Source organism: Xenopus laevis, chromosome 7S (assembly GCF_017654675.1).
Source record: "Xenopus laevis strain J_2021 chromosome 7S, Xenopus_laevis_v10.1, whole genome shotgun sequence".
Classification (NCBI taxonomy): domain Eukaryota; kingdom Metazoa; phylum Chordata; class Amphibia; order Anura; family Pipidae; genus Xenopus; species Xenopus laevis.
In genome coordinates this window covers 84,283,578-84,296,365 of record NC_054384.1, presented here as the reverse complement: position 1 = coordinate 84,296,365, position 12,788 = coordinate 84,283,578, and the positions used below count along the sequence as shown (strand labels likewise).

General features: G+C 40.6%; 1 protein-coding gene across 2 annotated transcripts in view; it reads left to right on the top strand.

The window, feature by feature from the left end:
* The window catches only part of XB5818699.S (provisional ortholog of coiled-coil domain containing 50 S homeolog), a 74,022-nt gene extending 68,346 nt beyond the window's left edge, over positions 1-5,676 (top strand). Inside the window, exons 12-13 of one of the 2 annotated variants that reach the window (XM_018226932.2) lie at positions 1,826-1,920; positions 4,692-5,676. In XM_018226932.2, coding sequence (XP_018082421.1) covers positions 1,826-1,920; positions 4,692-4,846 — 250 coding nt within the window. In that variant the 3' untranslated portion in view covers positions 4,847-5,676. 2 annotated transcript variants of the gene reach the window in all.
* Positions 5,677-12,788: the final 7,112 nt, after the last annotated feature.

Genomic DNA, 12,788 nt, shown 5'->3' with positions numbered 1-12,788 from the left:
AGGCTGGGTAGCAATGTACATAAGCTCATCTTTGGAAATGTCTAAATATCATTATAAGACACAGCATCTATATAAAGATATACAGTTTGCTCATTCTAAGGGTTACTACATTGGAGCGCAGTAGTAACTGTGCTAATAAATGTACGTACCACTCCTTTTGTCTTTTTATGGCTTTCTCAAATTTCTCAGAAATTCTTTGTGTGCTTTCAACATACAACGGCAAAATCGTTTTAGTTCTCCCAAAACCTTTTGCCCAGGGTCCTCTGCACTCCTGCAGCCCCTAGAACTGATTCCTACAATTATATAAAAAAAAAACTGATCATGGAATCAGAAAAGTGGACTCCGTGAACTCCTTTAACTCCTTTATCCGGGATGCTGAGAACTGTAGTGCAGTCACTGGGTGGGAAATGCTTAATATTTTTATATAAATGCATTTTTTAATTTGTTATGTAATAGGCTGCTGAACCTTTAAAATGTTCCTTGTTCACAGTGATTTGCAAACTAGTGTTTCACTTTTTAGTCTAAAAATATCGCTGCTGTTGTGCCCACACAATGTGAGCTCTGTGTATTAGTAGCAAGTAGTGAGCCCCAGTGGAAATCTTGCATAGTAGTGCTCAGTCGGCATACATTTCTCTTGAATTTGACTGCCAAATAATCATATAATGAATACTCTTATTAGACAGAGGTTTGGCAAAACAATGGAAATTAGTCTGTACACCTACCTTTCAGGGTTGCGGCCTTTAATGCTGCCACTTTCTTTAGCTTTTGCACAGTAAATATTAAAGGGCAGATACAACCTGACACAGTGTTTGACTGCAGATATTGTGTATGGTACTTACTATAGCAGGCAAATAGTGCAGCAGCTTTGTTCCTTTTTGTTACTTACTGTCTTTACATGCAAAATACATAATAAATCATCATTCTTTATGCCAAATGCAGATATTATACAGTTCCTCCTGTAAACAGATTATAGTGAAGATGACAGGCAGAGGGTTCTCCTGCTTACAAGGAAAACATAATTCACTGTCAGGTGCCAAATTGGGAATATAATCTTTACCTTGGACCCCAGACGGGTGCTTGTGTTTGCCAAAAAGGGCACACACCTTGGGTGCTTTTCCCCAGATCTGCTGAGCATGAACATGATTCAAACCACAAGGAAACTAAGATGGGAAGCTTTAAATGCATGGATCTTTGGGCTGCACTATCTTGGTTGGTACAGTAAAAACTATTTAAAGGAGAACTAAAACTTAACAAAGACATAGCCTAGAAATTATGCACATTCTTATATTTGGTTCTGTACCAGCCCAAGGCAACCACCGCCCTTTAGCAGGAAAAATCTGTGCCCTAGAAAATGCACCCAGTAGCTCCCCATCTTTTTTTCTGATTCACAATTGATAGAATATATAAAATATAAAAGTAAAAAAAAAAGATAATTAGTAATTCAGATTCTCATCACATGGCAGCTTAGTAAACATTGCAGAGGGCATAAAAAGTGCCCAGAGCATATCCATGTCAGTGACACTCAAAAGATCAACAAAATCCAAGATGGCGAGCTACTGTGCACAACTTTGAAGGAATCTTTAGACTGGTGCAGTAAGTTAAAGTACCGTATATAAAATATAGCATTTCTAGACGCATTTATTAGTAGTAGGGTTAGTAGACTTGGGGCAAACGTTGTTCCCCATGTGTCAGCTTGTAGGACAGATAGTGCAAGATTTGGATGAACAGTGTTGTTCTAGATACACTAGGAGAGCAGAGTTTTTGCAAAGAATTGTCAGTTGTTAAGTTACCAACTAGTCATTTGCTTATTCTTTGTATATTGCAGGCTCAGCTCACCCAGGAATATTGCGGAAGAACTCGATCCGACATTCAAATCAAAAAGGGAATTAAATAATGATGTTTTTACAGAATGTTCTCAAGGTCGGTAACGCCAAGATATTAAATTAGCAATATATTTTTATTTTGAAAAACAGTTTTATTTTGAAAACAGTGGTGTTGTATGACATGGCTTTGAATCTGATGATACTTTATTTACCTTCTTTATGTCATATGTGCTAAAGTACACCCTATCATAAGTAATATTAGTGTGCAGAAGCCAAACAGAGAATAGATGGCACCACCTAGGTGAGCATAAACAGATAAATTGGGGTAATTTGCAAAAAGACAAAAAACTATAATATATATATGTTACTTAAATAATGGACTTCCAGGCTGAGCCAACTCCACAGAAGCTTTTAAATTATTGTCAGGGCAAGAGGTCCTATGTCTTCAAATATTTGGACCTGATCAGATCAGCGTGTGTTACCAAATTCAGGCCATCAAGTTGAACAGACCGATTACCCCATTTGCACATCAGGCCACTAGAGCTCAACCATTGATTCTCACCCTCAGTGAGGCACAACAAGGAACAAACCTGGGCAATTTGAATATTCATGTGAAAAGACTCTGTAGAGTTCTATATAAAATACAGATTCTTACACATTTTACATAGCTGTCTTGTTATAGTTCTGTATTTTGACCTCAATAGATTTTGGCTTAAGCGTTAGCCTTGAGCAATAATATGAAACAGCCTGTTTTACACTGTTCTGGGAAGGTGCTTTATCTAAGGTATGTTTAAGGAGAGATAAGAGGCCTAGGGAGTATAATTCTGTCTTCTGTGTAGCCCACTATTCCTGTATTAATCTCTCCACCTCCAGATTCAAGTCTGGCAGGCATTGACACAGTTTTACAGTTAACCCTTTGTACATACTAACTAATGAAATGTTTCTTACTATGATGTGGTTATTACCTAAATTGTGTAACTAAAGGCTGCATAAATATCACATTGTAATAAGCTTCAGAAGCAGGGACGGAACTAGGGGTAGGCAGAAGCGGCCCCTGGGTGCAATGATGCGGGGGGTTGCTGATTGGTTTGATATTATATTGGTTTGATTTATACTTATATTAAAGACAGTTTTTTAAAATAAAGGCTGTGGGGGCTATGGAAATCCTATATGGAAAAAATATGAAAGGCAGATGATCTTTTTTCCCATATATACACTGGAACTGTCCATGAGACAGAACCCACTGTCCCACTATTCCTTAAGACAGGGGTTCCCAACCTTTTTTATCTATGAGCCACTCTTGAATGTAAAAACTGTTGGGGAGTCACACAAGGAAGAAAAAAAATTCCTTGAGGATGCCAAATAAGGGCTGTGATAGGCTAATTGATAGCTCCATGTGGACAGCTAGCCTGCAGGAGAAAACATGTGTCTTTATCCCTCCAAAACTTTAATTGAAACCAGGAATTTAGAAATGGGCACTTACTATGTGGCCACTGGGAGCAACATCAATGGGAGTGGAGAGCAATGTATTGCTCACAAGCTACTAGTTGAGGACCACTGCCCCAGGCCCGGACTGAGAATTAAAATAGGCCCTGGCATTTCAGGTACACAGAGGCCCAATCAGCCCATACAGAGGCCCAAACAGACCCCACCAGCCCACTAAATACTGACTTTCTATGGCACCTTATAGCAACCCCTCTGGCATTTGCCAGAACACACAAATTGCCAGTCCGGGTCTGTGACTGCCCTAAGACAACTCTCCTGTCTTTACTGTCAATCTGTCAATGCCAATTCTGCTTGGAATCTGTCTAGTGAGTTTGCACATGTTGACTTCACTGGTAGGACATACAATATATCAATGTGTGTCATCTCCTTATGGAAAGCACCTTGGTTCCATTGTCAAGTCATACTATTCTGTTTTTTGTAGCTGATCTGCAGGATACAGTGTAGTTTTCCTCCTATATAATTAAACAGCATTATCAGATTTACTTTTATAACCACCACCTCGTTCAAGGAAAAGTCCCACAGTGTAAATACCCCTCTCTCACCATACCTGTTTTTTGCACTTTGTACCCTGCCGCACTTGGAATATGAGCCGTATAGTTTCAAACAGTGTCGACAGTATTTTCCATTGCATTATACACTTGTAAAAAGAGATGGATGTGACTTTTAACAGTTAAAATTTGCAGTCGCTGCTCCACTTCATTGGCTCCTTTCTCAGCCTGTTCAGATGAGCCAGTGGCACTCAGCATGTTGAAGGATGCCAGCCAATCATGAGCTAGGTAGATGTGACGGGGAGCTGCAGTACACATTTGCCGATGTGCGGGCAGGACTGTGATTGGCTACCCATATCCTGCTGTGTTTATGGGGATTAGGAGGATCTGAATCTGGGACTACCAGTAGAATTGTGCATCCAACAAGGTGCAAAGAACCCATGCAATACAGTGTTGTGACTCCTGTTTAGTTTGATTGCCATTTGTACCAGTGGAGTAACTAGATATTACTGGGCCCCACAGCAAATTATTTTTCAGGCCCCTAAAATGTTTAGAGGTTGACTTGTTTCTCCAATATTTATTGAAATTGTATATGAATTAGGGCCTCATGGAGCCCCTATAGCTCCTGGGCCCCCCTGCAGCCGCAGGGTCTGCTTCCTCTATAGTTACGCCCCTGATTTGTACATTTATTTAATCAGCTGTTTGTACACGTGCTGCTGTGAACAGAAAATCAAAGTGTTGCATTGGCATCTACATGTGCAGAGTATGCCCAAATGTTTCTTATTACTCCTCTCCTTGCATCCTCAGACTTCCATCCCATCATTGCAGACATTGCACTATTTTTTATTTTCTCTTTTTGATTCAAAATTTCCAGTATCGGTGCAGGCCAACCCAATCCCAGTAGACGGTTTCTACGACTTCATGGATGATGGCACAGAGCCAGTCTTTATACCACCGACGAAGCGCCAGCCGGAGAAACTAGGGCGCAGCAAACCCAAAGACAAGAAGGAGGGCTGCAAACAGCAGTGACTTGTTCTTCCCCCTAGCAGTCATCTTACTTATTGCCAAACTCTGTCCTGTCTCCAGTCAGCATCGTGGATCTCTTCAGTGTGCGTCAACACAAGTGGTATTAACTCATTCAGGGATGAAGAAAAAGATAATCTGATAATTCTGCATTCATGTGCCTTAGGCATTTCTTGACTCTAGAGAATGGCTTTTTTAATATTGTCAGACCATGACTCCCAGGTTGGGCAAATCAATGAGAAAAAAAGCACATATTAGCTACATATTGTCTGATCCCTAAGAGGATTGATATTCATATTATTATTATTATTATTATTATTATAAATATTATTCTAAGCAGTGTTTTATTTACTATAAACAAGAGAATGGAATATGATAATGACTCATTGTGACTTGCATATTTAAACCATCGTGTTAATGCCTTTTCAGTTCATAGTGAAAATGAAAATGGATGATAAACTTGCATCGATTTGAAAAGAAATATTTACAGCAGACAATTTTGTAATAGTATTACCATGTGGTCTGTGAAAGTCCACCTTATCTATTGTACTGAACCACTGATGTCACAACCTTGGCACCCTCAGGTGTTTGACTGTATCAGGGAAGCTGGGAGTTGTAGTTCAGTAGCTGAAGTGCTCAGGTTGGATATCAGATTCCCATTGGCAATCTTGGAATTGCAGGAAATGCAGCATTCAATATGAGTACAATTTTTTTTTTTTTTTTGTTCATTATTCCAATACTTTCTGGTGCTTTTATGTATAGATTCCCAAATGCCTTTAGAATTTACTTTAAACAACATGTTTTTATATAAAATACAAGCAGTATTATTTCTACAAGCTAACGGTACCCGTTTTATTTCATTGATGTCAGTATCTTCATGTGCTCAAATGGATTGCTAGTGGCACTGTAAGGAAGACCCTAGACCCGATAAGTTCCGATGGTTTGCTGGAAATGTTCATTCAGGTATGGGTTCCGTGGAAGGGGGGGTGATATCACTCCAACTTGCAGTACAACAGTAAAGAGTGATTGAAGTTTATCAGAGCACAAGTCACATGACCAGGGGCAGCTGGGAAATTGACAATATATCTAGCCCCATGTCAGATTTCAAAATTGAATATAAAAAAATCTGTTTGCTCTTTTGAGAAATGGATTTCAGTGCAGAATTCTGCTGGAGCAGCACTATTAACTGATTCATTTTGAAAAAAATTTTTTTCCCATGACAGTATCCCTTTAAGATTTAACTAATCCTTATTGGAGGCAAAACAATCCTATTGGATTTAATTAATGTTTAAATGTTAAGATATGGAGATCCAAATTACGAAAAGACCCCTTATCTGGAATACCCCAGATATACATTGCCCATAATATACAGCATTGCATAAGTCACTGTGAGCCTCATTTATCTGTAAATGTGTTTATGAATGTAAAATGGAACAGCCAGCCTTCTTTTTGTTTTCTCTTTTCCCTTTTAGTATCGGGAAGTATTAGATATCAGTGTTACCTGCCAGGCTGGAAAAATACTGCCCAGGTGGAAACTCTACATTCTGATTCTCGGTAGAGTTTATATTATCCTTAGACTAAACAAAAGACTGGGACAAGTCGTTCCTAATCTTTATGGGTTAAGGTAGGTGCTAAACTTTAATTATTTAAGGAGATCAGTCTCAGTTCCCAAACTCACTAAATGGAGCCAATTGAAAGCAAATCATAACAGGGTTCCAGAACGGAATAGCACAGAGGCTGCTATACCTGCAAGACTTCAGATTAATATCCGTGAATGAGAAATTAGATGTTGGACAGGAAGACATTCAATTACTTTTGCCTATATTGTGTATCACCTGGCCTGATAATGCTGCCAAACATTGTAATTCCCTAGCCAATCTAAAAGCTAATTTATGGGAAGATTAAACAGTGAGCTTGTTGGAGACCAGGTGTGATAGATCACTCCTTTTTTGTTCTGGAGTTGTATCTCATTACAACGAGGATCATTGTACTATGAGTTAACTGATAAAACTGATTTCAAATACCAGGACTTTCCTGGTATTTAAGTGGAACAGCAGTGGGAGGCATAGTAATGAGTTGGTTACCTTCTTTCTCTAGTTAAGCCTTGTCCTGTGTTCTAGCCAGAGCCACAGAAATCATGGGGTTCAGTGCTGCATCTAGGGCCCATCCCTGCTAAAGTGCCATATGAGACAAGGATCTCACCTTGTTTCGTGGCTGAAATGGCACTATTGGGCCCCCCGTATTACAATAAAACCATAAAAAGGTCACTAAAAAGAGTAACAAGTCCCAATAGCACTCACAACTTCTCACATTGCTGCTCTACTCTGCTTGTTGGCCCACAGCATTCCATATTTACTACAAGAAGCTGTGCTACTAATTTGAGTCCAGGGTTATGGTTTGTTCACTCTTCTAGGTTCCATACTACATTGATTTCAGTGATTCCCCGCCCCTCCTCAGGAGGGCACACTTGGAACAAGTAGTGATGGTCAAATCACCCATGATTTTCTTGAGTTTCTTTTCATTGGCCTGAAAGGTAAGTGACAGAGGTCTTGCTCACATGAGCCTCATGGTGCGAGTGCTTACAATGTAGCTTGATCAAAACAATTAATGTGCCATAGCCCTATAGATTCAGTGTGATGGCAGTGCAAGTTTGAACCCTGTTTTTACATGCTATATAGTACAGTATTCCTCTCTCTTAAGTACTGTGTATTGGGAAAGTAACTGGGGAATTTTAGCAGTTGCAGAGTTATTCCTCTTTCATATGTGGTTCTCTGTGGCATCAACAGAATTTGTTCGCCCCCACCTGGAAATATTGTTTTTTTTCTACAGCACCAGGCCAATATGCCTTAGGACAGTGATCCACAACCAGTGGTTCCTGAGCAACATGTTGCTCACCAAGCCCTCTGATGTTGCTCCCAAAGCAAGTGCTCAATTTTGGGTTTTTTACTTGGAGGAAAGTTTTGGAGGTATAAAGACCATGTGTATTGCCAAACAGACCCACCTGTAGTCTGTAATCAATTACAGCCCTTATACTACCCCTGCCTTAGGATAATGCTTTCTAGACTTTTTGGGTTCAAGGGCCTTATATTGGTTAAAATTTTGTCATGTATGTCATAAAAAAAACAATTTCCATTATATAAAGTCTGAATAACATCTAGGTCAGCATAAGTGATTTGTGGGTTGACCTGAAACTGGGGTTGTCACCTTGCCGGTATTTTACCAGCCTGGCCCGTAAAAAACGATGGTTGATCCCAATGTTATTAACAGGGAAAAAAGATAAATATATAGGTGGCAACCCTATCTGAAACCCGTGGTGACCTGCAGATTGACACCGGTTGGGCAGGTTTGGGTTGGAATTTGACAGCTATTGTGAGTTAGGGTTGGGTGCAGGTCAGACTGGGGAAGTACACGTCTCCTCTGCTCCCGAAGATTCCGTGTCTTGGAGCCAGAGGCACACACAGAAGTAGCAGACAGAAGAGAAGATGTGGGGATGGAACTATGGCAACATTTACGGTTCGGGTCGGGTGCGAGTTGAGTTTTTCCTGACCCGCACATTACTACCCAGCATGTATAAATAAAGTGCCTGTTGCAAAATGAATCCTACTGTTCTTCAGACTAAGCTTCTCAGGTAGATCCAGGAGAGCAAATTATTGCTCCATTATACATTCCATACAACAGCAGCATATAACAAACTTCCTGCTCCCGTGTAACAAGTTCTTTATCACATACAGTTGGAATAAACTTTATTTTGATGTCCCAGAGCACACCACAATGCACCACCCCATTATATACATCTGGACAAAGGTCTAATCCTGATATATTTACATGCATTGACATACGGTTTCCCAAATATCTTGATAACCTTTTTTATAGTGTAATACAATATTCTGCCCGGTTCTATACATATCTCAGCACCATTAGTGGCTTATGGGAGATGTAGTCAAACCTAATGGAGAACCAGAAGTTAATGATCCGCTCTGTTTTCTTTATTAACAACTCATATTGTAGTATGAAATGAGCTAAAATAGCTCTGTAACGGTCAAAATAGGAAATGATGTACAAAAAAAAGCTGTGACACAATATAAAACCATAGTGCATGGGACCACAGCCTCCTAAATGATTATTTCCATTATGTTTTCACTTCAACTTTTTACTCTGTCATCTCCTACTTCAAACAGTGATCTCAGCACTAACCCACAACATGCCTTTCCGGCAAATGCTTTCCAGCCGCAGCTTCTCCTCTGTATCATTTGCTCATGTGCAAGTCTTAGGGTGTCATTTTTACTTCTTATTTCTGACTGCAGACCTGTGCAGCAGTTCTCATACATAATCACATAAAGATAGTCATTTAGCTCACTGCTTGTAAGACGCGTTGCTGTACCTTACGTGGGTAGAGAAAAGTGTTGTACGTCTCACTTTTACAGCAGAAAAGCAATTGATCATGTGTTTTATAATACTGCAATACTTTGTTTAAATGGGTGCTATCACCCCAAAAAATTATCTTTTCCTTTTCTTTTTGTAGTAGTGTTGACATTGGGCTATTACTTAATATACCCAGTTGATATACAATAGCATGAATGAATTATATGGGACTTGTATCTTGTACCTCACACCCATGTGGTCCAGTCTCCTCTTCTTTTCCTTGATTCCTGCAGTGTTATGGGCATAAAATAGGGACTGGGCGCTAATAAGCATGTGTTACACCTCTCTCTACCTGTCCAGTTCTAGCTCCTGGCCTAGATTAGAGCTGTGGTCAGGATAGTGAACACTGCAGCTCAAAAGCATTTTTTAAAAATTCAGTGACTTGGGTTTCATGGGGTGAGCTACAAGGTACCACCTCCATACTTGCCTTGTCCTTTAATTGTTACTGGCTCAAAATGCCGCAGTGACATAGACTGTGGTTTCAGATTGGATCTTGGACCACGTGTTTAGTTTCTGTGGTTATTGCACCAGGCTTGTTTGCTGCTGAGCCTTATCAACTGTAATACATGGTTTGACAGCTGGATTGTGGCTTTGTAAAGCTCTTGTCAAATGGTCTTCCTGGAAATCTTTAAATATAGTTTTCCTGGCAAATCCTGGAGCCTAAAGTTATAGGGCAGGTACAGAAGTGGTTTTAGCCATGTTGTACAGTTAACTACATCCTGAGCATATGTAGGTGCACCACAATCCTTTGCATATTCTCCCCAGTTTACAATATGTGGCTGCTTGATCAGGGGCAATGCTAACATGTTCTAACTTTAATTTACAAATGCTGGGAGGTATGGTATTTATCACAGATGGGTGCATATTATTCCACTATTGTGTGTGTTACCCACCTACCTATAATTCTCTGCCTATGTTTAACTGCACTAACCTTACAGGATATGGCCCTACACGGAAACATTTAAGCTGCAAAGTCAGACCCTTCAGACCAAGTAGGCAGCTTATTTGTCAGTGTATGGGGCACTTTGACAGGCCTACTGTATATGACTTGAAATCTAGGCAAAAATCAACCAGATTTTGATGCCTTCCTTGTCTCAACAGCCTGCATAGGGGCAATTATGATCTGATTGTTGGCCTAAGGGCAGGACTACATGGCCGATTCAGCCGCGATCCAACGCGCTGTACAAAATTGCAGGCGTCACGCCGGATGCGACGGAAACAAGGTAAGTAATGGCGGTGATGGATCGTGACGCATTGTTGATGCAGCGTGCATCATCTGCATCCGACAGTTGTGTTGCATCAATGCTGCTACGCGATGCGACAATTGAATTACTTACCTTGTTTCCGTCAGATCCGACGTGATGCCTGCGATTTTGCGCAGCGTGTCGGATCGCGGCTGAATCGGCCATGTAGTCCTGCCCTAAGGGACAGACAATCATATCAGTGCACTTTTGCCCAGCAGCAGAATTAGCCCTCTGTACATGCCCTGAGGGCTTCTCAAACTGTTATACAGTACAACACAGCACAATATACACCAATCTGTCAGCTTTATTTCCCATTATTCCAGCCGATTTGCTCAATGTTTTTCAGGTTAGTCAGCTGACTCTCATGCATGTGAATTGTTACTGTAAATAGTAACACAGGAGAAACACTGTCCTTGTGTTTGGTTCAAGCTTCAGTTTGTAGCGACTTTGAGAATTTGTTATTCAATCTTTTTCAAACCTAAATTAACATTTTCTGCAGCTGCTTAGTGCAGCTCTTGTGAATTTGGCCTGAGCAAGATACTGCAAAGGATATTGGCCCACGAATGACCAGATTTACACTGCAAGATAAGAAGGGAAGGGATAAGATAGGAAAAAGATATCTCTCAAGCTCAGCCTTTGGAAAATCCCCTCTGGGTTGACCCGGAATAATGTAGAGGAAAAACAGTTGATTCACAAATTTATAATCTATTTAGACCTTTAAGCCACAATCACCATTGTTTGTATTTGGTATTTATCACTTTCTACTTGTAAGGTATCCAAAATATTTTGAAACCCAACACATAAATTAGTAAACATCAGCTGTAGGGATTTCCACCATTGTTTTCCTTAATTTATTTCCCCTTGACATAAATCAGGACATGAAGCTGGAGAAGCTGCCAGACAGTGGGCGTGTATTATAAACATGGGTATTACATTGCACACGTGCAGTTTCCAAGCAACACATTCTTTTGAAAAGTCTTCTGCAAGTTACAAGATGAAAGCAACGCTAACTAATCCTGACAACTGTACTTTTGCAAGTTAGCACTCATATTTCTGAATGAGCCCTACAGATTTCAAAGCTGATATCCACCATTGCCCTACATTTCTATATATACTGTGGTTACACAGGCCTCTAAAGATGGCCATACATGGGTCAGTAAAAGCTGCTGCCTTGGCCCCTCTAAACTGAGTTGGTCATATTCATGGACTCATCCCCTATTATGTCCAGTTTAAGTCTCCCTATGGTCACTTCTTGGTGGTGGGGCTCACTAGCCACTCTCCTCTTTTTATAGTCTTTGTTATTTTCTCTTATGTGTTAAGTTCTGCATACATTTGCTGAATACTATATGAATTATTTGACTGGGTATAAACATTTGAGGCTGTAACTACACAATTCATATACAAAGACAAGAAGTATAGTCCTGTGTGGGTCTAGTTGGGCCCAACCCGGACCCACTGGACCTCTATAAATCCTCCTCTTCTCACTGCCGGAATATACTAGCAGTGCACCAATCTTAGGCCACCTGGTACCCACAAAAACCAGAAATCACGTCACTGTTGGGTGGATGTGATGTCACTCCAGAGCACATATTATCTAGGTCAGGGGCAGCAGAAAACTGCACCGGCCTGGGGTTCTTCCCACAAGCACAAAGCCATCCTGTTCCTGTTTCCTCTTGCTCCTCGCGGCTGTGCATGCGCATTAGAGTGAAAAACTTTAACTAACAAGTCAGCTATTTCATTCTACTGCGCATTCATCTGCCCCGGGAAATTTGAAGAAAGAATAAGCCGGAAGAGGATCGCTCTGTGGTGCTCGCTGGAAGAACCCTGGCCGGGGCAGTTTTCTGCTGATAGGAGCACCGGCCCAGGGTAAATACAATCACTTGGGGGTGTCTAACATTTGGCACCCCCAAGTGCAAGAAGACTTTCCTTCTCCTTTAAGTCAAGGGTCAGATGAATTCAACCCAATATCAACGAATGCTTCAGGATAGTGGTCAAGCATCAGTCACAAAGTTGAAGTTACGCAGGGGTTGGATATTCCAACAAGACAATGACCCTAAACCCACTTCGAAATCTACAAAGGCATTTATACAGAGGGAGAAGTACAATATTCTGGAATGGACGTCACAGTCCCCCAACTTGAATATCATCGAAAATCTATGGGATGATTTGAAGCAGGCTGTCCATGTTCGGCAGCCATCAAATTTAACTGAACTGTAGAGATTTTGTATGGACGAATGTCAAAAATACCGCCATCCAGAATCCAGACACTCATCAAAGGCTAT